This window comes from Mauremys reevesii, linkage group 1, assembly GCF_016161935.1.
Source record: "Mauremys reevesii isolate NIE-2019 linkage group 1, ASM1616193v1, whole genome shotgun sequence".
NCBI classification, from domain to species: Eukaryota; Metazoa; Chordata; order Testudines; family Geoemydidae; genus Mauremys; species Mauremys reevesii.
This window is the reverse complement of record NC_052623.1, coordinates 265477204-265502081: the sequence shown is the minus strand read 5'-3', so window position 1 is coordinate 265502081 and position 24878 is coordinate 265477204. Positions and strand designations below refer to the sequence as shown.

The 24878-nt window shown below is 46.5% G+C and overlaps 1 protein-coding gene and 1 long non-coding RNA gene across 3 annotated transcripts in view; one reads left to right on the top strand and one right to left on the bottom strand.

Moving 5' to 3' along the window:
- ISX (intestine specific homeobox) overlaps positions 1-24257 on the bottom strand; it is a 36616-nt gene extending 12359 nt beyond the window's left edge. The window contains exons 1-2 of one of the 2 annotated variants that reach the window (XM_039524434.1): positions 24158-24257; positions 13165-13416 (exon numbers count right to left, since the gene is read on the bottom strand). In XM_039524434.1, the coding sequence (XP_039380368.1) occupies positions 13165-13416; positions 24158-24242 (337 nt within the window). In that variant the 5' untranslated portion in view covers positions 24243-24257. Of the gene's footprint in view, positions 1-13164; positions 13417-21427; positions 22019-24157 lie in introns of those variants that run through there. The other variant, XM_039524426.1, reaches the window with a different exon arrangement.
- LOC120397860 lies at positions 11477-17535 on the top strand. The gene is made up of 3 exons (XR_005594040.1): positions 11477-11697; positions 13238-13380; positions 17447-17535. It is a non-coding gene; the product is annotated as an uncharacterized LOC120397860 (long non-coding RNA).
- Positions 24258-24878: the final 621 nt, after the last annotated feature.

Here is a 24878-nt window from a genome sequence, read left to right as displayed (position 1 = left end):
TGGCAGTGGTGAGGAGCAGCAGCACTGGACACCCCACTACCCACTCAGGATTGGCCCCGTTGCCCTCCATCATGATGCGGGGCGACGGGGCCAAAATTGACCAGTGCGGCGCCCCCCCATGTACTAGGTCGCAAAGCCACTCACTCAAATTTGCCCCCAACACCCCCAGTCATGGTGGAGGGCCATAGAGCCAAACTTGAGTGGGCAGTCAGGAGGCCAGTGCTGCTTCTTGCTACTGCTACCATGCAGCTGGCTCCTGCACTGCTCCCCCAAGAGCCTGCCTGGCCTTGTCCTGCTTCCAGCAGCCTGTGTCCTCTCTGCTCCACCTGCAGGACTCACTCAGCCACAGCATCAAGACCTGCTACAAATATGGGGAGCTGCGATGAGTGCCCACACAGGGGAGCTGGCCGGGAGTGGGGTGGTGGGGAGACCTGAAGGCGGCAGACCTGAGGGGGCGTTGCTAGGGTTTTGCCTATTGTTAGATAAAAAGGCATATGGATAGACGCCATGCTAAGTTAAAGTGAACATGATTCATACCATGTGAAAAATGTCTGGAGGTGCCCCTGGAAGCCAGTGATAGTCAAGTGGGCAGTGTGCAGGGGTGGCTCTAGGTATTTTGCCGCCCCAAGCACGGCAGGCAGGCTGCCTTCGGCGGCTTACCTGTGAGAGGTCCCCGGTCCCGCAGATTCGGCGGCAGCCTGTGGGAGGTCCGCCGAAGCCATGGGACCAGCGGACCCTCCGCAGGCATGCCGCTGAAGGCAACCTGCCTGCCGCCCTAGCGGCGACCGGCAGAGCGCTCCCCGTGGCTTGCCGCCCCAGGCACGCGCGTGGTGTGCTGGTGCCTGGAGCCGCCCCTGGCAGTGTGACCTGTGAAAGGTGTTCAGTCACAGGTTCCTTGTCTGCTGAAACCAACCCCACATAACACAGGCAGCTAGATATGTCAGCTTTCGGAGGTGCTGCAGAGATATAGCTGTCTTTAAATGAACATATGGTTAACATTGAAAGGGCCAGGTCATGAACTAGTGTAAATCAATGTAGTTGAATTAAAATAAATGAGAACACACCAATTGACACCTGCTGAGGATCTGACTGTTTATTTATAATTGGATTTGGGATAAAACCAGATCAGAGGAACGTTGTGGAAATTTAGATCCCGATTCCTACGTCATCTCTGCTGATAATATAGAATCACAGAAATGCAGGGCTAGAAGGGACCTCGAGAGGTCATCAAGTCCATCTCCCTGTGCTGAGGCAGGACCAAGTTAACCTAGACCAGCCCTGACAAGCATTTGTCCAACCTGTTGTTAAAAACTTCCAAGGCTGGTGACTCCACAATCTCCCTTGGAAGCCTACTTCAGAGTTTAACTACCCTTTCAGTTAGAAAGCCTTTACTAATAGCTAACCTAAATCTCCCTTGCTGCTGATTAACCAGATTATTTCTTGTCCTATCTTCAGAGGACACAGAGAACAATTGATCATTGTCCTCTTTATAACAGCCCTTAACATATTTGAACAGGGCCCAATTTTGTAGTTTTACATTTGTTTTTTCCTTCCTAACTGTAGTACTTCGTCTTGATTCAATTTCATCTTGCTGATTTCAGAGCAATTCTCCAATTTGTCAAGTGTCCTTTTGAATTTTAATCCTGCCCTCCAGAGTGGGATCAAACCAGGGACGTTCAGAGCTTAGCACATGCGCCTCTACAGCATGAGCTAAAAGCCAACTGGCTCTTAGCTAAGCCTGTAGTGCAATCTCATTTAACTCTAAGTGGTCTCAGTGCCACTAGATGGGACAGAACACCACACTCAGAAGGTGTGTGGGTTACACTTGCAATCCCTCCCAGCTTGGTGTGATCTGCAAGCTTTATAAATGTACTCTCCACTCCATTATCCAAGTCATTAATGAAAATATTGAATGATACTGGACCCACGACAGACCCTTGTGAGACCCTACCAGATCCATATCCCTCGTTTTACAGCAAACCATTCATAAATGCTCTTTGAGTATGGTCTTTCAACAAGTTGTGCACCCACCTTATGTAGTTTCATCTAGACCCCATTTCCTTAGTTTGCCTATGAAAACATTGTATGGGACTGTGTCAGAAGCCTTACTAAAATCAAGATATTTCACATCTAAAGCTTCTCCCCAAATCACTAGGCCAAGGGAAAGTGGAAAGAGGCCACCCAAAAATTCCTTTCCTAGGATGCCAGTACCTTTAGGCTAGTCCTGCTCACAACTCAAAGGGCCTGAGTCTCATTTACACTAAGGCCCCTTTACATCATTCTACTTTGAAGGCTCCTTTATGCTATCAGAGCCATGGAAGGGTTGCCAGGGCTATGTCCAGGGCCGGCTCCAGGCACCAGCATTCCAAGCAGGTTCTTGGGGCGGCAATCTTCAAGGGGCGGCAGTCCGTGTGTTTTTGCCCCCAAGCAGCGCGCCGAATTGCCGCGGTGGACGGCAGGGGCAGTCCGTGTGCCGTTAGGATGGCACATGCGTTTCCGTGGCAGCGGCAATTCGGCGGCAGCTTCTATGTTCAGCTGAAGACAGAAGCTGCCGCCGAATTGCCACAGCCGCGGAAACGCGCATGCCACCCTAATGGCGCACGGACTGCCCCCAATGGCGTGGCACCGGCGGACCTCCCGCAGGCATGCCGCCGAATTTGGCGGCAAAAACAGTAGAGCCAGCCCTGGCTATGTCTACACTACAGACCTTACAGTGGCACACTGTAAGATCTCCTATGTAGCCGCTTTGTGCTGACGGGAGAGAGTTCCCGTCAGAATAATTAAACCACCCCCAACGAGCGGTAGTAACTATGTCGGCGGGAGAGCGTTTCCTGCTGACATTGTGCTGTTCACACAAGAGCTTTTGTTGGTGAAACATATGTCAGTCAAGGGTGTGTTTTTTTCACCTGTCACTTTTTACCAACAAAAGTGCTAGTGTAGACATAGCCGACGTATAAATGATCCCTTTATACTGCCTACTGTAAAGAGGCCTTAGGGTACAAAAGGATCAGGGCCCAGTACTCACCCTGCTTTGTGACAGTATGTTTGGAAATAGTTATAAAAGAAGGGGTGGGTTTAGTTATAGTTATTTTGAACCACTTTTTCTCTGTGTACCTGAGCTGGCTGGATGTCTGGTGTCTTAGAAAAGAGATTTCATACAGGGCATCACTGTCATTCTTGTTTTTAAAATCCTTTAAAAAAAGACTTCCCCTCTCTTTTTAATCTGTTTTGATTACAGGACTTCCAGGCTGGTACGTCAGGTCACTTTCAATGATGTTTTTCACGGTGACACTTGGTTAGTGTCAGCCAACACCAGGGTGGAAGTGATCACTCTTCTTTAAAAGAGTCAGTTATTATGTTTTGCTTCATTGACGGTGTTAAAACCAAATTTGTCTGTCTGGGTACGGAGAGATGTCTGTGGGGGCTCCCCTCTGACTTAAAGAGACTGCTTACTGATTTCAAAGAGCTTGTGCTGCGGTTTTTAGGTAGACATACGGCAGCGTGGCTAATCTTTATTATTAAAGTGGTTCCTTACCCCTTATTAAAAGGGACCGGCTAAAGCAGGGAGACTGATTCTAATTGAGTATGTACAAATTGCTCTTGCTAGAGCCTTCTGCTAGTGAAGCGTAGCATTTAGTATCCTGCTGCTATCTGTTGAGGCATTGCAGAAATGGAGCAGCAGTACACAGGGGCTTTTAAAGGTTTGATTTCCCTTCTCTCCATCCAAATCACTGTGGATAAAGTTGCCTTCACCCTGGCACTGAACACAATGCTTAATTACCAGGTAATGTGGCTGAAAAACTGATAGGTGGGGACCCTAAGCTGTGTGAGCAGGGAAGCTAAGAACACCAGGTCAGACAAATCTTTAGGCAAGCAGAATAATGAGCATTTTTTCCCCCTAATGAGAGACCATTAAATATGGACCATGTTTTGGAACAGGCCTTGCTGAGCTGCCACTGCAGCAAAAAGCAATGGCAGGGGGGAGGGGGGAAACACGACTTTTGAAGACTAAAGTGATCAAATCAATTACCATCAAGAATTTTAATGGTAGAGTCATAGAATCATAGAACGCCAGGGCTGGAAGGGACCTCAGGAGGTCATCTAGTCCAACCCCCTGCTCAAAGCAGGACCAATCCCCAGACAGATTTTTGCCCCAGATCCCTAAATGGCCCCCTCAAGGATTGATAGCCTGTTTGCTTTGGGCAAAATAGTGGCAGCTTTGTTTCGGAGAAGTCACAGAAACTTGAGGAACTGTTAGAGAAGTTTTTTTTACTGGAGTTTGTTGATGGTTGGGTTCTGTTTATTTAGACAGAGGAGCGATTTCAAGTGCTGTCCACCAAACACCTGCCATAAAGATATATATATGTGTGTATGTACATAAATGCACACAGGGGCATGCAATAATGTGCTAGACAGAAAAACCACTCACTTCACATCTCCGCTTCCTTCCTTCAAAAGCAGCAAAACAGCACTAAATAATGATAACTGACTCTCATACAGTGCTTCTCCTCAGTAGATCTCTAAAAGCTTTACAAAGGCAATTAGTATCATGAGCCCTGTTTTGCTGATATGGGATTTGGAGGGACAGAGATGTTTAGAGACTTGCCCGACGTCACCTGGCAAAACTGCTGATCACATGGGTCCTAAGAAATTAGAGTTGGCCAAATTATTCATTGCAAACAATTTACTTGGGCTAGGTTGTGACTTGGACTATGCACCCATGCAAGGGAGTAGGAACTCCTCTTACCCCATGACACAGCAACCCAGACCTCAGGTTCTCAGATGAGCAGGGCTATGTGCCTTTTTAGTTCTTCCCTGGAGCAGGTGGGTAGCAACAGTGGATGGAGGGTTGACTCCACCTCCTTATTGACTAGTGCCACAATGTGCTGCTGGTATAGGCCAGCTGTAAGTAACGACCACCAGGGGGAAAAGAGGAGTCGGGGGAGGAGTTGTGACTCAGAGGGGACTCTGACTCACAGTGCCTCCCCCGGGGCTACTCTTGGGCTACTCATGCAAATCACACACCACTCTTTTGCTCAGGGCTGTACCTAACATCAGAATCTAGCCTGTGATGACTTTAGCCCTTATCTTCTGCTTGGCTGCAAAGAGATCACGGTGCCGCTAATTCCTACAAACATGCTGGAGCACTGGAGTGTTTGTGAAATGCTTGGAGCCAGTATTTAGTCCACAGTCGGACGTCATTACCTGAGCTTTGTGACTGGTTGCCTCCGTCACGTGGTATTGTTTCTGTGCCCCAATTGGATGACCAAAATGGTTGTAAACTGCTTCCAGCCAGAGAGAATTTGGGTTTGTTATATCAATAATTTCCTTTCTTGCTTCAATAAATATCAGCTACAGGCTTGAACTTTGCTTTCGGTGAACATCTGTGTAAGTCAAAAGTTAGTCCCGAGGATGCTCACAAACATTGGCTAATAAAGTGATAACAGGCCAAATCAAATAATGGTTTCCAGTTTGGCAAACAGGTTTTTACACTGTTCAGCCAGCTCTGTAGGAAACACACTGTTCACACAGGGATGAGAGCTATTATTGGGGGTCTCAGACAGATCCTTCACTAGCTTGTTCTTGCTAGTTGTTATTACTTGCACCTGGAAACCTTTACGCATCGGGCACACTTGCTTACATTGCTGTCTCAGTCAGGTTCCCTGCTTCCTCCTCTGCACTTTGATTCTGTCATTAACTTGTTATGTAGCCTCTGCTCTTGCCTGATTATAGGCTAAAACTCTTGTGAAAAACAATAGAGAAAAGGCATGCCCTCAATTTCAAAGTAGAAGTGTTAAAAGCCCAAATCCTGGTGTTGTGATTGAAAGTTCTCAGACCAGTTTGCAAAAACCAATAAAAAACACAGAAGACCTTCAAGATAAATTTATCAAAAAACACCCTTAACCTACAAATGATCACATCACACAGGTCCTATCATCAGGAGCCTATTGCACTGTAGCCTCTGGAAAATGTGCTCTATAAATATACCATGCTAGGAAAATGGGGATTGAAGGAGGGAAGTACCGAACCCTTGCTTAATGGTCTCAATTTTTAAAAACCGTGTTAAAAAAACCCCAAAACAATTTTTACGATATTGAGAAGCTCTGTCTACCTGTTTGTATGCTTCAGTGCCCACTGGCATCACTGAGAGTCACTCGTGCATGTGCTGAGAAGCGAGAGGGGAGAATTTAGCCTTAATGCCTTCTATTAAATAGGCAGGAGGAGTAGTTAAAAGCAGCATTACCCTTGTAAGAGTGAGAAGAAAAAGTACTAGCTTCCAACAGCTCCCAGCCATAAACCCAACAACACATGGAAATATGAATATCACATTGCTACCTGTATATGTGAGTGCTACACATTAACAACACATATAATGCAGGAATTATTATATCGGTCTGCAGCGAACTAGTGAGCTAAACAGTGGCAACAAAATGTACGTATAAACATTTACTCTTTTCTTCCCTGTTTGCCCTGTTCATTAGGAATTGTTCCCTTTTGTTCAGCTGGATGGGGTATTGGTTTTGCCCTGGTACCAGATCCTTTGGCTCTGATAAGCAGTGTAGTGTATGCTGGCTGGCAATATTTATTTGGGACGGGAATGGTTTGCAATATTTTATTGATGGATGTTTTGTTGTGGCTGGACAAGCGCTTTACATGTTTATTAAATATATGAATGTTTTAATAAAGTTCCAGTTTTAGAGTGAAAAACTATGACTTCACAGGTGTTTCTGAAATTGGACTGTGTGATCCAGGAAGGGCGGAAACTACAGATGATGAGGTTTGGGAATTTGAATAATATGCTCAAGACGCAAGGTAAAGAAATTGACTGTGTCTGACATCAGTGCGGACACTGAGATTTCTTAGAACGTAAGCTCTTTGGGGCTGGGTCTATCTTTTTGTTCTGTGCTTGTACAGTGCCGTGCACACACAGTGAGGTCCTGCTCCATGACTGGCAGGGGTGGCTCTATGTTTTTTGCTGCCTCAAGCACGGCAGTCAGGCGGCTTTCGGCGGCGCGCCTGAGGGTGGTCTGCTGGTAACGCGAATTCGGCGGCATGCCTGCGGGAGGTCCGCCGGTGCCGCGCCATTGGCTTCCCCGCCGCCGAAGCCACGGGACTGGCAGACCTCCCTCAGGCGTGCCGCTGAAAGCCGCCTGCCTGCCACCCTCACAATGACCGGCAGGCCGCCCCCCGTAATATGCTATGATAAACAATTTTTTATTCGTGATAGAAATCCATTAAAGTGTGTGTGTGTGTAACTCTACACAAAAATTCAGAATACTTTTCAGTTTAAATAAGAAAGTCAGAATTATCATCATTCACCAGTAACTGAAAAATGGCTCCTCTTTCCAACTAACATATAAGGACCATGCAGAGATGATGCAAAACATGGCAGGATCAGTTATTCAAAGTGACATGTAAGGATCATGCCTAGTGAAGGCCCCACTTACATATTCCATGCTTGATCCTTGAAGTATGCATTCATGCGATTGTCCACTTACCAGCCCTGTGGCAACCCCCACAAAACCTCAGGATGTGGCTTGTACTCCCCATGACAGAGCCGCTTTGCAAAATTTGGTGAAAAAATAAAATAAAATAAAATAAAATAAAACACGTCTGTACAAATGAAAAATTACTGCTGACCGGTTCAGTGGGTATCTGTTAAGATTTTTAGCCCGACTTCTCCGTGGTTAGGCTGCTGTGAGCAGAACAGCCCTGTGCTCAAGTCCTTCTGGTCAGGGGCGGCTCTAGGGATTTTGCCGCCCCAAGCATGGCAGGCAGGCTGCCTCTGGCGGTTTGCCTGCAGAGGGTCCACTGGTCCCGCGGCTTCGGAGCCGCGGGACCAGCGGACCCTCTGCAGGCAAGCCATGGAAGGCAGCCTACCTGCCGCCCTCGCGGCGCCGGCAGAGCGCCCCCCGTGGCTTGCCGCCCCAAGCACGTGCTTGGCGTGCTGGGGCCTGGAGCCGCCCCTGCTTCTGGTGGCTACCAGTCAGCTTCCACTGCTGGTTTAAGACTGTGATCCTAATCTTCAAAGCAAATCATGGACCAAACACCAGCTTCATCAAAGATTAAATTATAATGGATGAACCACCATGAAAACTGCACTCCTCTGGGACAATGCAGCTCACAAAGCCCAGGACAAGGTGGGTGAGAGCTGCAGACAAAGAGTTCTCCCTCGAGGGGATCCAGCAATGGAACCGTACAGGAGACCAGCAACTCCAGAGTCTGATGGTCTTTAGGAATTGCTGCAAAACCCCTCTCTTTGAAAAGGCCTTTCCACCATAAGAATGACACTCACAACACGGACACCCCTAATGTCCCCCTCAACCCCACAACTTTGTAGCCCCTCCCCACACTGTGGAGGCACTAGGACCCAGGTGGTGTCTCCTTCCCACCCCCATGTGGGCTTGGGAGAAAGCTATACAGGAGCCAGCCAGAGACTCAGGTTGGTTAAGGGCAGAAGCAGCCAAAGCAAGGACCCTGGGTTGTTCCTTGGCCATTCTGAAAACTCTCTACGGGTCTGAGTGGACTTTCTCTGCCCTGTGCTGATTGGCTATTTGCTCCAACCCTTCCCTTCCCCCAGAGCCTTTCTGCCTCAGTTTCACTCCACACCTGCCTCTTTTACACTCCTCTCCCTGGCCCTGACCTCCTCAGCTGCCTTCCCTTCGGTTTTCTTTCCCTTTAGCTGATCCCTTCCAAAGTAAATTCACAAAAATAAAAACAGGGCACTAATCTGACTTTTGCCACCATCACAATGCTCACTCTGCCTGTGTGTTCTACCCCTTCCCACACCCTGCCTCTGCCTTGTCTATTGCGATTGGAAGCTCTTCAGAGCAGGGACTGTCTACTAGTCTGTGTTTGTGAAGGGCCTAGCACAGTGGGGCCCCATTCTTGGTTGGTCCTTGGGCACTGCCATAATATACATGATTAACAATAAGAACCCAACACAGCATGACCCAAAATAAACAAACAAACAACATCTTAAAAAACAAACAAAAACCCTACCCCAAGTAGATTTATCATCCTGGAAAGGGAGACGTGCCAGAGACTCCATGAAGCCTCCTGAGCACTGTGCCGTTGTTATTAATTTTACCTGGGCGGTGCTCAGATCCTATGGTGATGGGCTGCAGTATGAAACTTTAAGGTAGACAGACAGGCAGAAACCTTGTTCCCTTTTTGTAATGTAACATAGGAGACTGGGACCAAGTACTGCTGCTGTCACACTGTCGGGCTAGTTTTCCTGGGAGAGATTTAAATGCCTCTTGGAATGAACAAATGAACCAACTAACTAATCTCCTCAGTGTTATCCCTCTGAACATTAAAATTACGGATTTCAGCTCACATACATGAGGAAGTAGAAGAGAAAGCTCCACAGTAGCATGAACTCCATCACTTTGCCCATTTGGGGCCAAATTTTTTTCCTGTCCTGGGTGAGGGGAGAACTGTGGGTGATGTTGAGCCACTGAAGCAACTCCTACGCCATCCTGCATCCATAGTCAGTGCAAGGGGAAAGGAATGTGACCAGGTTGTCCCTGTGCCCCAGCCATCTCCAGTCCTGTAGCCAGCACAACTTAGAGAGACCTTCAGACTGCTCTACGCTGTGCCAGAAGTCTTGCCCAGCAGAGAACAGCACCAGAATCAAGGATGCAATGGTGGCTTAAAGTCATCTTTACTCTGCTGGACATCTGCACTAAGTGCTCTTTAGTGGCAGCAAAGGATTGGGCCCACAGTACATATGTAACAGACTAACAAATAATTACAACACTGGGCCTGTTTGTCCACTGCCTTGCAGTTTTGCGTGGATGTACATGGTCACACAAGGCACCGGAGAACCAAGCCCAGTATGTGTAAGGAATTCAGCAAATGCCATACTGGGTGAGACCCAAGGTGCATTCAGCCCCTATCCCTCCTTTGGCAGCGGCTGAGTTTGCATGGGAAACTTAACCATTTCCTGACTTTAGTGTGGTTAAATCCATAACCGTAACCCTGCATTATTTAAGGGACAAATCTCAAGGGTCTTACACAGCCAAAGCATTGATTTAAATCAACGGGGGTTTGTCTGAGGTCAGCCTGAATTAAAACAGAGGCAGGAGCTCAGGGTTTGAATTTATTCAGTAGAGCTGTGTCAATTTACAGCAGAATGCTTGCTTGTCCCACTTGTATTTCATTTTTGTCTTAGAACCACTGCACTCCTGGCCTGTTTTGATAACCATTTATAGTTGCACATACCCCAACCCCAGTTATTAATCATTTCACAGAGAGCCACTACTATCAGCATTCACACACAGCTCTAAAGCAGGGCCTTTCCCTGTCTTGTCACTTTATAGAATATCAGGGTTAGAAGGGACCTCAGGAGGTCATCTAGTCCAACCCCCTGCTCAAAGCAGGACCAATCCCCAGACAGCTTTTTGCCTACAATCCCTAAATGGCCCCCTCAAGGATTAAACTCACAACCCTTGAGTTTAGCAGACCAACGCTCAAACCACTGAGCTATCCCTCCCTCTCAGAGTCCACTAGCTCAGCTACTAGTGCAAACTGTTCAGAGAAAGCACTGTGGAATTTTTCACATAGCAAGCAATGCGGCAAAGTCAATCACATTATAACTGGCATCCAGCTGAGTGGTTAGCAAAATTAAGAGAGCTGTCAGTGTAGTAATTCTAACATATCTGGTCCCAACCTCCAGGATATGAAATCGATGGATAGGAAATCACTTTTCTCCAGAGTGGGGAGAATTGGGCTCTCATAAAGGAATATGCTAATATTCCATCTGTTTTCCTCACTCCAGCAGTCTTGTCACTGTAAATAAACTGTAATAAGGCATTTATTATAAATGACACCGTATTTCTAACCCCTTATTGGCAGTGGCCATCTTGCGAGACAGTTTTATCACTTGTAATGCTGTGGTGTGATGGGTTCGTAGCAAAACAAGTGCTCACTCCAGACTCAGGATGCGTTCAGGGTTCTGTTGCAGACATCAGCCTCTAGTCTGTGAATGTGATACTGATCTTACAACCCCATTGTCCTCTTTCTCCCTCAATGCCCCCACAGCTTACCTTTAGAAGTGGCTTGATCTCTCTCTCTCTCTCTCTCTCACGTGTACACATACACAGCTGCTTTCTGGGGCCTGGTGGCAGCCTTCCCAGATTATCAGGGAGTTCTGGGAAATAGGGTCTTTGGGTGGGGTCCCAGGTAAGGATTAGTGTCTCCCAAATCAAAGGTTCTTCAGGGGGCAGGAAGTGCATGCCCACTCCCACAGGGCTGCAGGACCAGATGACCCCCCCCCCCCCCCCCCCCCGCATTCCTGCTACCAGTGCTGTTGCAATGAGTTGAGATGCAGAGAGATGATTCAGAATCCTTGGCATTGTAGCTAGTGAACCCCTGGGGATTCCCTAGCTACCACACACTGGGGATTATTGGGTGTACCAGCTACTGCATTGTGAGGTAATCCCTAGTAGCTGCCTAGCTACTGCGTCAAAAGCCTGCTGGAATGGAAGTGCAATGGACATTGGATCTACACTTAGTGGGCCTTGCCTGTCTGCCTTTCCTAGAGACACTCTTACTGTGTAGGGGAGCAACCACTTCTAAAGAGGGAGCTTCTAGGCCATAGTTGAGGGCAGGAGAAGATGGGGGAAGGCAACCAGCCCCTCTTCCCTAAAAGACTATACAGCTCAGTGAAGGAAGAGTTCCTGGGACCTTTGGGTATGTGTGTACAGTTATGGGGTGGTATTTTCCACAAAATCCAACCCCCCAAGTGAACCTGTTGAGGCTGATGCAGTGCCATCCCCTGTGAAATGGATCCTGTTGAGCCTAATTTGTGTGCACCAGACATTCCAGTGGCCTCCATTAGAATCATTTCGCTGCCTATGGTGGGTTTCTACAGGAGGCTATGTAGCTGCAGGAACCACTAGTCCCAGGAAGTGGCAGACCAGTAGAGCCACTGCTCTGTTCCAAAACCCAGTTACAGCTGAGATCAGAAGGCATTAGTTTAAAATCTCCATTGGGAATTCCAACAAGGGTAACCCACACCAACTGTCATCTGAAGTGTCTGGCTAGCCCTAATCGTTTCTGACACTGGCAGCAATCAGTTTCCCGCTTTAATAGTGGTTTAACGTCAGCAGCAGAACGCTAATCTTGTGTGACTAAAGGAGAGATGGTGCTGAACTGGAACGCTGGACCAGAACCCCCCGTTAGCTTTGGGGAAATTTGACTCCAGCTCAGCATCTAGACATTGCAGTTTAGCTTTCCCTCTAACCTACAGAAATGTTTATTTTTAACCACTCGTAGTGAGTTCTTCCTGTGGGCATTAAATCAGTGCTAGTGAGACAGAAACTGGCTCACAGCTTCCACCACTGGCCTCTCCCTACACTGCCCCATTACAGCAAAATGGCCTTCTCTGGCAGGGGGTTCATTACAAACTGTGGGCCTGATTCTGCTGTGCGCCACAGTCCATGGCAAAGCTCCCATTTAATGGAATGACAGCAGGAGCCAGCCCTTTCAATGGCCCGTCACAGTTTATTCTGCGAGAAGCATTTACCTTATAAACATTAGAATATGGGCTGAGAAAAACGAGTGGAATTTCAGTGATGCCAGCCCACAATCCCGCATCCTACAACTTCCCTGGCTTCAGTCGTTCACACACAGGAACTAAAATAATGCACAGTTCCCTGTACTGGCATTTTAAAAACGCTGCACTGACTTTTTAGGACTATCCACATACCGCTCCTGAACTTCTCATTGCTGCTGCCTAGAACCAGCCCTTCCTTCTCTATTATATGTGGACCTCAGCTTTCTGGTCACACACTACCTAGTGTGCTAGGAGGAAATTGCAACTTGTTTACTAAGAAGGTCAACGTTTCTCATACAGCTACCTCCTACCCTAAACATATGTGTAATGCACAAGGTCACCCTGCTATTGCAGAGCCACAGATTGCTCCTTGCTGCTGTCCATGGCCACTGAGGTTACTCCTTTAGCTCGAGTGGCAGAGCTCTGCTCTGCTCTTGGGAACAAAGTTTCTAGGTTCTGACCCACCCAGGAGCTGATGTTATGGAAAAACTGTTGTGATGGCTAGTAATGGCTGACATTTAATGGTGACCCCTGTATGTTAGGCACCATAACCATTGTGATTTCAAGTACCCTTCCAAGAGGTAAGATCTGAGTGCACTTACCATGGAGTGGATGGTCTGCTGGGAAATCACACAGCTGAGCTTCCTCTTCCTCATGTTTTCTCTTGCCTCCTAGGTGCTCATGTACCTCATCTTCACTAAGAAAGGCAGTTGGGCTTGCATCCAGGGCAGTGGGTCTTCTGCAGTGAACTGGCTGCATTGCGCTGGCCTTGGCCACAAGTGCAGAAGGTGAGGCTGAGCGAAGCATCTTTGCTGAAGGTAAGGCATTGTCTGATTTCCACATGCTGCTGGCATCTGTGAAGGGCATGGTACATGAGTGCTTTGTGTCAGGGATGGGCACCCTCCACTTCTGTTTCAGTGAAAGCCAGAAACATGGGCACTTAGTTCAGACCAGCATGCGGGCAGGAAGAGAGGTGAGAAATCTGAACTAGTCAAGGTAGACATTGGTAGGGATGGGCTTGTACCTGCTGAACTGTGGAGCAATGCTAGAACTCACATGTTCCATTGGCATTTTCGTTGTGAATACAGGTTCAGGTGAAGCTTTGAGCTCCAAGGAACCAGCCACTCTTTTCTACTATACTCCACCCCTTCGACTTTCCAGGCCCCACGGTTAGATTTTCAAAAGAGAACCCTGCATTAGGGCTAGGTGGTCACGAGTTCTCAGCTCCCAGTGAGGAACCTAAATAGGTGGCCACATTTTCAAAAGAGATCAGCATGCTGGAGGCGGCGTTGTTTTGAAAAACTGGCATCACAAAGGGAGCTGTTGAATACCAAGTAGTTTCGATAAACCTTAATTAGAGTTTAGAGGTACCTAAATGGGAGTGGATAGGGTGACCAGACAGCAAGTGTGAAAAATCAGGACAGTGGTGGGGGATAATAGGAGTCTATATAAGAAAAAGACCCCAAAATCGGGACTGTCCCTATAAAATCGGGACATCCGGTCACCCTAGGAGTGGAGCTCATTTGAAAATCTGCTTCCAATTGGGGGTGCTGTGCTCTTGAACACCAGGCCCTGAACTCTTTGGAAACTCCAAATGCACATTATGTGAGCATCAGGGCTGGCTTTATGATCCGCGGGGCCCAATTAGAATACTTGGCAGCAGGACGTCCGCTCTGCATTTTCCGCGGCTCCAAAGGACCCCCCACAGCCAAAATGCCGAAGACCCCCGGGGCGGACCTCCCGCTGCCAAAATGCCACCAAAGACCCCCGGAGTGGGGCCCCCTTAGGTGCAGGTGCGGGGCCCTCTTCGGTGCGGGGCCCGATTCCAGGGAATCGGGTGAATCGGCTTAAAGCCAGCCCTGGTGAGCATCTTCCTGATTTACAAAGATTGGAGGTAGCGACCTGCACAGCCTCATCTGTCCAGAAGGGGTGCTGTAGAGCTGTGTAAGTTTTGTCTTTGACCTCGCTGCTTCTCATCCACACACCTCCGGCAGCCTTAAACTGAGCGTGAGTCTGGAATTTACATTCCCCCTGCACTGCTGGTAGCCCATCACTTTGGATTCTGGTCAAGATTTTGTCCCATTATCAAGCTGCCCCTGGGTATTGTACCTTTCCTGTCTCAGCATCTGAGCTGACAGCAAAATGAGGTTGTGCTGAATTTTAATCTGGTCTAGCTAGGTGAGGCTGTTCCCATAGCAATATACTTTTCACCTGACTATTTGCATGGAAAGAAAATTTGGCTTTTAATATGTATTTTATTTCTGGCCTTGACAAAGTACCTAAAGCTTTAGGCTTTGTGGAGTTTCACTTTGAATATGTTTTACTCTGTTCTATTGATAATCACCCACACAGTGGCGATAATTATATCATCTTGAGACAAAGGACCAAGACACAATGACTTCAATGGGAGTTGCACAAAAGTATCAGAGGGCAGAAACTGATCCAAAGAAAATACAGTCAAAAAAGCTTTGGAAATTACCCAAAGCTTCTTAGCAATAAGGGACAATTATTCAAATGTTATCTTTTCAAATGATCACAAGTCTTTGGAGAGACTTCTACAGACAATCAAATACAGCCCAAGCATGTTGACCTTTAGACCCTGGCGCAAGGTCCATCTCTTCTCTCAAACGTGGTGGAGAGGGAAAGGGGAGCACTGTGTGGGTTGTTGTTTACTTCCTTCCTTTGTGGGCCTTGGAGGTTCTTGACGTTGGTGATTAAAATTAGTCTTTTTTTTAAAATAGACTAATTAGAAAGCTTGTTTCTTTCAACAACAGAAGTTGGTCCAAGAAAGGATATTACCTCACCTATCTTGTGTCTCTATTTTTAAGGTCATTTTATGCAAACAGGAAGGATGGTCCAGTGGCTAGTAGGACATAGAAGACCTGCTTCAAGTCCCTGCCATGCCAAAGACTTCCTTGTGACCTTAGGCAAATCATCTAGCCCAGTGGCTCTCAACCTTTCCAGATGACTGTACCCCTTTCAGGAGTCTGATTTGTCTTGCTTCCCCCAAGTTTCACCTCACTTAAAAACTTCTTGCTTACAAAAGTGTCACAGCATGCTGTTACTGAAAAATTGCTCACGTTCTCATTTTTACCATATCATTATAAAATAAATCAATTGGAATATAAATATTGTGCTTACATTTCAGTGTATAGTACATAGAGCAATATAAACAAGTACACCTCTACCCCGATATAACGTGACCCGATATAACACGAATTTGAATATAACGTAGTAAAGCAGTGCTCTGGGTGAGGAGGGGGGTGCACTCCAGTGGATCAAAGCAAGTTTGATATAAAGCGGTTTCACCGATAATGGGTAAGATTTTTTGGCTCCTGAGGACAGCGTTATATAGGGGTAGAGGTGTATGAAATTTTAGTTTGCACTGACATCAGTAATGCTTTTTATGCAGCCTGCTGTAAAACTAGATGAGCTGATGTACCCCCTGAAAGACCTCTGCCTACCCCAGGGTACACGTACTCCTGGTTGAGAACCACTGATCTAGCCTCTCTTTCCCATCTGTAAAATGGGAACAATATCACTTCCCTACTTTACAGGGGTGTTGTGAGGAGAAATCCATTAAAGCTTGTGAGGTGTTCCAACTAGAAGTATCTAAGATAGATCGATTCACTTGGGGGGGAGGGGGAAGCAGTTAAAACATTTTATAACTAACATAATACAGTAAACTTCTATTTCACATGCTGCCCCATCCTTTAGTCTTTCACGCACAAAAGATCACAAAGCACTTCACTGAAATGCTCAGATACCACAGAGATGGGCATGATATATGGACCTCAGTAGAATAATTGTAGGCCAAAGAGGAGAAAGACTCAGAGGAAGAGAGTGACAGATAGAGGGAAGAACACCTTTATTTGTGGAGACTGGAGGAAAAGACTGAGCAGGTAGGGAACAAGCCACTGTGAGATCAGAGAGGCAGAATGGAGTGGAATTAAGCATACAGAGAGTTTGGAAAAATCAAGGGAGTAGTTTTGCAGTAGGATTGAAAATGGAGAGGCAGTTACTAGGAAAAGAAGGGTGGAGGGAAGAAGGCTGATATTTTTGTCTGTAGGAATGGAGCTGGCAGTTAAAAGACCTGGGTTCTGTTCCCACCTCTGCTGCAACTTCCATTGTGACTTTGGCGTTCCTATTATTTGGTCACGCTTCCTAGAAGGAGCAAGCAGTCTGGCTGAGGTGGTGGCGGCATTCAGAACAGCCAATTTTTGTAGGGAATATTCATGAGAGAATTTTAAAAAGTATTTTTGAATTTGAGCCAGGGAGAAATTTTCTTTGGCGAAGGCAGCTTTTTGCTGCAGGGATGGTGACATTTCAGCCTGGCACAACCTGAGAGGAGCATTAGTCATGTGCAGAGAAATGGCCTTGACAGCTGGCTCAAAACAGCCTCTCTGTCCTGGCTTTCATTCTCACAGCAAGTGGTGGTGAAATATCGTCGGGAAACGATTTTTGTCAGCAATGTTGCTAACTGTGGCGAGAGGGTTGTGGGTTTTTTTCCTCCTGATTCTATATCTAACTATATAAAACAGTGCTTTTTATGGATTGGGTGATTTGGCAATATTGAACAGATGGTAGCTACTCAGTTACATGCCTTGATCTAGCCTCTCCTCTGCAATAAACTGGGTGGAGTGCAGTTATGGGTGAGGTAAAACAACCAACATATACAAGTTTCTCAGGACAGAGGCAGTGAGTTCCTTGATCCTGATTGGGGACTTTGGGCACTATAACAATACACGCATAATACCAATATTACTGTTTCTGCTACTATTTGTAATTCCCCAAACTCTCCAGCCTGAACTGTCCTGGCAAAACAAAAAAGCTCCCAATGTTGGAAAGCTGCTGCCAGAAGTACAGGACAAACTTTTATTTCAGGCCTGCTTCCCCTCCTATTGAAATCAAGCTCCCCTGAATGTCAGCAGAAGAAAAGTCAGACTGCCAATCAGCTCACCCACCATAAGAGGTAACAGGGTTCTCTCTTTCTGAATTAAAAGGATCCGACATACCAGTAGTTCTTGGCCAGGAAAAGTTGTCTGACTCGTGGGAGCCTGCTTTGCAGATGGCACCCAGAGCTGTTTGGGGAAGTGGAGGAGCTGGTCAGAGGGGAACATAGGGCTAATGACTGATGTTATTTGGTGCCCCTACAAAAGGTGATGGTTACTCCATCTGGGCCCAGTGGGAGGATGGGGAGGGAGAAACTAAAGACAAAAACGTGGTAAACAGGATGAAACTGGCTTCTTCTTCAGAGGCCTGCATCTTTAACTCCACAGGACTCTTTCAAACACATGCTCTGGCCAATTCCAATGTGCTTTGGATCCCATGCTGCAGTTAAGCGGCCATCTGGTGGGAATTTTTGCAAAGTAAATTCATTAAATCTAAGCACCGAGGAACCTGAGGGATGAAGAGCAGATGTTGCCTGATCCAAATCCCATGGAAGTCAACTGAAAGATTCCCATTAACTCCAGTGAATTTTGAATCAGACTCACAGAGCCTAGCATGCTGTGGGCAGGGGCTGTGGAAACTTTTCAAAAGGCCCTGGCAATGGATTTCACATCTGAGCTGCAACATTCGTTTCTCTTCCAGAGACGCGTTCCGACATAAGATCTGCTAATCCACATAATTTCTGATCTACTGTATGCACTGTTATTCTGGTCCTGCTTGCCCCTCCAGCTCCTTTCTCCGTGCAGCTGCACCCTGACCTGCAGCACTTCTTACTGTTCCACTCCTAAACGCTTGCACAGTTCCGTTAATGCCGTTGATTCCTGACCTGCACCTCTCCCGCCATTGCAGGCCACCTGTGCCAATACCCATTATGCTGACCTGCAAACCCCACTGCTGCTCCAGTCCTGGAGTCTCCCACAAGTTTCTCAGTGCACTGCAGTTCCCGCCTGACCAGCAGTAACCCAAATCAGGAGTGGGCTGGGTTATTATGTAACATGCCCCAGGCCGGTGTTATGTGGCATAAGGTTGAGTGACTTTGATGAAACACAGTAATTATCCTGAAATGTACAGCCGAGGGTGTCACTGCTGTTATGAAATAAACCTTACATGGAAAACACTGGTGGTTCTGCTGGAGAAGTGGAAGGGCAGTTAACTCATGTATCTCCTTGGTGTTGTTAACGTGCATGCAATGTCACTGCCTGCCAATCAAAAGCTTCATTTTTGTCCTGCATTTTAAAGCCATTTGATCAAGGATGGCAATGAAGTGGAACAAAAAACACCAACAAACCCACTTGATATATTTATGTAGAGGAGGGAACATCTATATAATTTACATAGCTTGTCCATGTTTCAGTGATTAATTAGATTGTGTGTGCATCAAAAGTATTAAGTAGTATCATTATTTAAAGTATATATTTTATATTGCCATAAACATATGGGTAATGCCATTAATTTAGCACACAACAGATGTGCAGACTCTATTATTGCTTTTCAGTAGTGGGCTGAAGAGTCATCACATTCTCTCTCTCCAGCCACCTTCGGTTTCTAAGCTGATAAAATTTCCTCCGCTTGCGCTTGAGGTTTTTTTTTTTAAACAAAAAGGAAAAACAAATTACAATTCATCAAGTCAAGAGATGGGCCTTGCTGTGCTGGCTGCATCATTTACAAGTCGAACAACTGACTGGGCTCTCAGCTGGAACCGTTTGGGGTGAAAATGTGTTTGTAGTGACATGCAGTAATGAAATCCCTGACATCCTTGGAGTCTTCTGCAAGGACTTGTCATAGCTAGTACTGGGATTTGACAAGCTCAACAGGGATGCAAATTGAAACAGAGCTGGGTTACTCCAACGCCCGCCTCAGTTCCAGAGACGCCAGAGTTAAGACATAAAGGTCTAGTCTACCCTGTGGAAATTGACTGCGTTGCATGTCCCACTTACAACACAGAAGAGCCCAACATTCTTAAAATGGAGTTCAGCCCGGCTGTATAGATGGGACTGCATTGGTTTTTAAGCATGTTTCAGAACTGATCTAAAGAATAGGCTTTAGCATGATTCAGGGCTATGGTTAGAACAGGGTATGATGCTGGCAATTCTTAGGAAAACTCCCACCGGTGCACTACAGCCAGTGGTATAGACGGTGGGGATGCTAATGGAGACAGGCCACTGGAGTTTTTACCACCATCGATGACAATGATAAAAAATTGGTGGCTGATTGACACTAGTGTTTCCACCGTCACTGGTGGAGCCGTACTGAAGGTTGAGCCATGACAGAGGACACCTCAGACACTCAAAGCAGAGATGCAGCCTGAAAGAGCAGACCAAGTTTTAACCAGGCCCGAACATGATAGATATTTTTGTATAAAAGGGGCCAAAATTCCAGTGTATGATTGAGTTTAACCATTGTGCTAAGTATGGTTAACACTCAGCTGTGGCCAAACTGGATTCCAGCACAGTTGGTTAACCAGTGTGGACAGAGGCAAAGTGTGTTAGGCTAGAACATATTTTGTGAATATCATTCTAAATTCCTACTTAAGCCAGTTGTGCTGCCTTGGTTTGGTCCAGTTCATACTGGCCGTCCAAGACGTATTAGAACCTACTTTGGACCCAAAAGAGTGGAAATCTTGGTAGAGCACAGTTCTTATTAAGTTCTTTGGGGGTCATGGAATGTCTCTTACTATGTGTCTGTACAATGCTTAGTGCAACAGGGCCCAGGACTGGTATCTCTGTGTGCTATTGTATCACAAATAATAAATAATAATTATTAACCTCTTTTGTAAGGTGTGTCGATGGGGCCAAACTACAGCTGGTCAAAAAAGAGCTGTTTTTTGACAGAGAATTGGGTATTTATTTATTTTGGTGGAAAGTGGCTGCTTTCTGCAGAAAATTTCAACTTTTTGTCGAAAACCTGAACAATCAAAAATGTTGATTTTCAATCTTTTCAACAAAAAGTTGAAATTTTCTGCAGGAACAAAATAATCATTTCTGATTAGCTCTATGCCAAACGGACCAGAGTCAAGGAAATGAAAGTTAAGAAGGCCAACACACTTGCTGTTCTGCAGCACTGGAAATATGCTTGTGTTCGCTGCTACCTAGCTCGCTCCAGGCGTTTATGAAGGAGCCCTTCTGTCTCCCATGATAAAGAGAGATTTTAAAGAAAAAGTGCTTTCTCTTCCTGAGTTCTAGTAATTGACTTCCAACACCACTTAGCTACCTTTTCCTTACAGTCCATTGGTCCTGTTTGAATCTGGGCAGTTGAGTTTATCATGGCAAGACATCTGCATGGAATTTGGCTCTAATGGAAAAAAATCTGGTCCTGGTATGCACCTGGTTGCATTAGGCCTGAATTTGGCCCTCAGGCCTTTTTTACAGGAGGAGGAGATGTTTATATAAAGTAAATAATAAGGAGGTTTTTTTGAGGTGAAAGGTCCCAGGGTATTTTATTGGGTTGTAATTTCCAGGTGTTCTTGGACTTCACACTGTTGCTAGGCACAGGTCACATAGACCTAGGTCCCTCAAAGGTATTTGCATGCCTAACTCCCACTGAAATTAGGTGAGACTTCAAATCAATGGGAGTTAGGCACCTAAATACCTTTGAGGATCTGGGTCATTGTTTCTTGCCTGTTCAAATAGTGCATCTCTCTGTCCTGGGGCTCTGGAGCCTTTGTGTCATACTGAATCCCCAAAAGGGGTGGCAGTAGGCAGCCATGGCTATAAGCAAAGTAATTCTTCAAAATCTTTTTGGTTTCAAGTTAAGATTATATTCAGATGTGTGTATCAAATATGCTGGGCCTGACACTCTCCTGACCAATGAATTCCCAGATTCCTGCGAGGGCACAACAGTACAAATTCTACTTAGTCACACCAAACAACTTAGAAAGAGGGAAAGTTTTCATTAAGTAGTAGAAATGGTGCTTACCCAGGGCAAGTTCCAGCTGTGGCCCTGATCCCGTGGCTGGAGCTGCTTTGGCATGGCTCTGGCTAGTCCTTGGTGTACTGTTTAGGCAGGTCCTAGCAGAGGGTTTCTTTAAGATCTCCTCAATAGAAAAAGACAGAGCAGGCTTCCCCCGATTGTCACATTCCCCAGAGTCACACATCTTCATCCCACTAGGAGGAAAGAAGACCAACTCCAAATCTCTTTTTGCGTGCAAAAGGGAAGAAAAAAGCCTCACCCCTGGAGCTCGCTCTGCTGCTTGCTTATTCCAAGAGCAATACAGGTGAGTGGGTGTATTCCTCTCTTTACCGACACCCTTCTGAACTAAATCAATGGAGACCACTGGTGTGTGAGAGAGCCCACACCTTCTCTTTCTGATCCCAGGAGCCCACTTCAAGGCCAAGAATAGCTCCTGAGTATCTAGCAAAGTGGGGAAAAAAATCTAAACAGCCCCCAAACCGCTGCAGCTTTAAAGGACTCTGCACAATCTCATTGTAATCCCAGGAGAAGGAGTGTTCCCTGCAGAGTCATGGCAAAAACGCCCAGGAAAGAGTCGCTTCACTTAGGTGAATAATGTTTGTGGGGCGATTATCTTTCTTTTAGTTTTTCCACAAGAATCCATTAGAAGTCCCAGGATCTTTTTTCTTGTACTAATATGACTTGAGAAAATAACTGAATGCTAAGTCAATGCATTCCCTGGTGCCCAGTTACTAACAGGAGGGGCACAATGCAAACTTTCCAGAAATATTAGACCATCTCATGCAGAGAGAAAAGGACCTTCCCCAGCCTGTAACTCGCAGGTTTACTGCTGCCCCTTCAGCCACAATCTTTGAGTCAGGTTTTCTCCTCTTCCAAATACAGAACCCTTTGAAACTTCCACATAGGCCCTTGTCAGCCTCTTCCCTTCAAACCAGCCATGCCAGAAGGAGAAATCCCTGACAATCCGCCTGCACAAAAATGCTCTCCTTTTTCTCAGCTCTGGAGCAGGGTTGGTTGAGGAACCTCCCACGAGTTGTCTCCTCCTTCCAGCTGGGTGTCTAAACCAGGGGGAAAATTCCCTGGATAACGCTGAAGAGTTCCAGTTACTCCCCTCTGCCTCGCTTCTTTGTTCTCATTAATCTTTATTTAACGAAGAATATGCAATTGGTCAAACTTTTTTTAACCTGGTAAATCTTCCTCGGATTGCCTCTTGCCTTTTACATTTTTCCGGGTCTGGCTCCCTTTTTCTGCTTGTTCCCCTTTTGTGCTTTCCTTATCTGTCTCCTATAATTGTATCGGCAGGCCCTTCCTTATTTGTCCAATGAACTGACAATCCTTGAGCTGATTTCCCATCATGCGATCCCTTGGTGGAGCTAAGACCACAATTACTGTGTAACCAGAGGGCAATAAAACACACCTGATAAGATGAAAGACTTGTTTTTTCCAGGGATTCTGGAGACCGGGCAAGCAGCGAGGGCAGGGGGGAAAAGGGTGGTGGAAAGGCTCAGAATGCTGGGAAAGACTGAGAATGCTGCAATGAGTCATAATGAAGCATATTTAGTGATCTGACTTTATTAATCAAATTTCTCCACAGGAGGGTGAGCAGCTCTTTCATACTGATAAAAAAGGGAGGAGTTGAAAACGGGTAGTGTTTTTCTTTCTTCCCGCACATCCTTCTCTCTACTGTATCTGTTCGTGTAAAAGATGCCCCTACTTCTTCCTGGGCAAGGGACAATCTAGCCCTCCTCATATGAGACAGCTCTCTGGTTAAGGGAACCCTTGGTATTCTTTCAGTACAAGGGGTACCTCTCACCCTCCTCATATGGGATACCTCTGTAGGTAAGAGATGCCTGGAGAGTACCTTAAGATCCTAGCTGTCTTTGCTTGTTAACCATTTTGCTTAAGGGCATTGCCATATCTTTCTGACCTGCCTTTTGGAAGGTTGGGTGAATGCGCTTGTCCAGTCTAGCGCACTAGCTCCATCAGTAGCTCTGCCTGGGCGCTCTGAGAATGGGGTTTCATTTCAGCTCGGCGTTTCATTAGAACAGCGCTTTGTGGTTCAGGGCAGTCTTGTCTTTGTGGGCAGGAGTGGGAGTGTGTTTGTGCAGGGGGATGGGGAGAACACCTTACACCTCTGGACTCGGTCTTGCTAACCCATGTAGAGTGTGCTTGCTCTTCCCCTGTGGTTCTTGACCTGTAAACTGGAAACCAGTTTGAACGGATTCTGTTTAGGGAGAAAGGGCAAGGGCAACCCTGGTGCAGTATAAATGTTCTATTGAAGCAGTCAGTGACTTTTTGATGTCTACTATGCCAGTTTTATCAGACACAGGGCAATGGCTCATGCACCAGTAGCCTTAGGGTACATCTACACTTAAATAAAAGACCTGTGGCATGGCTGCAGGCTGCCCTGGGTCAGCTGATTTGGGGCTGTGGGGCTAAAAATTGCTGTGTAAATATAGACTTGGGCTGGAGCCCGGGCTGAGGGACTCTCCCCTCCCATGGAATCCCAGAGTCCAGGCTCCAGCCTATGCCCAAACCTCTATACTGCAGTTAAAAAGCCCAGTAGCCTGAGCCCTGCACCCAGAGTCAGCTGACACAAGCCAGCTGTGCATCTTTAATTGCAAAGTAGACATGCCCTAAATATTGTTCTTCGGGCCAGGCCTCCCTCCACCTTTATCAAGGACTCTCTGAACTGGAGCAGCAAAGATCAAAGCACGCTCCAGTGAATTTGCCTACCTCCTGTAGTTGCTGGGAGAAACCCAGGCAAACCTTCCTTCCAGGGCTGTGGCAAGCTTTGTCCTGGGTTTGTAGTTGCAAACATTCCTCTTTACTTCCAAAAAGGCTGATCTTTGGAGGTATGAGAAAGGTGGGGAGTTGCGGGGAGATGCATGACTCATCACAAAATGCCTTATCAAAGGGTCAGTTAATACAGAGGACCGCAGCTGTGTGAGTGAGCTAGGATTATTTCAGGGAAACAAATGGCCCACCCACTGGTCACTCTCCCCAGCCAATTCAGTTCAATACACCTTTCTGGCAGGACAAGAGGTCAGATCGTCAGGTGGCATTACTCCGTTGGTATTTATAGCACCTGAGGCTCTGGCCCCAGGAATACAAGAGTTGCCTACTTTGAATGCTACTCTAAAGAAATAAGCATTGGAGACTGTAGTATTTACAAGTCTTGCAGGTCAGTGCAACACTTTTATTCAAAATGACATCAACAACCTGACAGATGAAACCAGATCTATTATCTTACTCAGAGTACCCCCTAAACTCCACCTGTCTCCATGTTTCTCTCTAGCCGACTTCCTGTTTGATACCTACAGGGTCCACAACATGGCTGTATGCCACAAAGCCTAACCGTGGAAGGCAGTGTGGTTTAGTGGATAGAGCGCTGCACCTGGACTCAGGAGATCTGGGCTGTATTTCTGGCTCTCTCAGTGACCTTGCGCAAGTCACA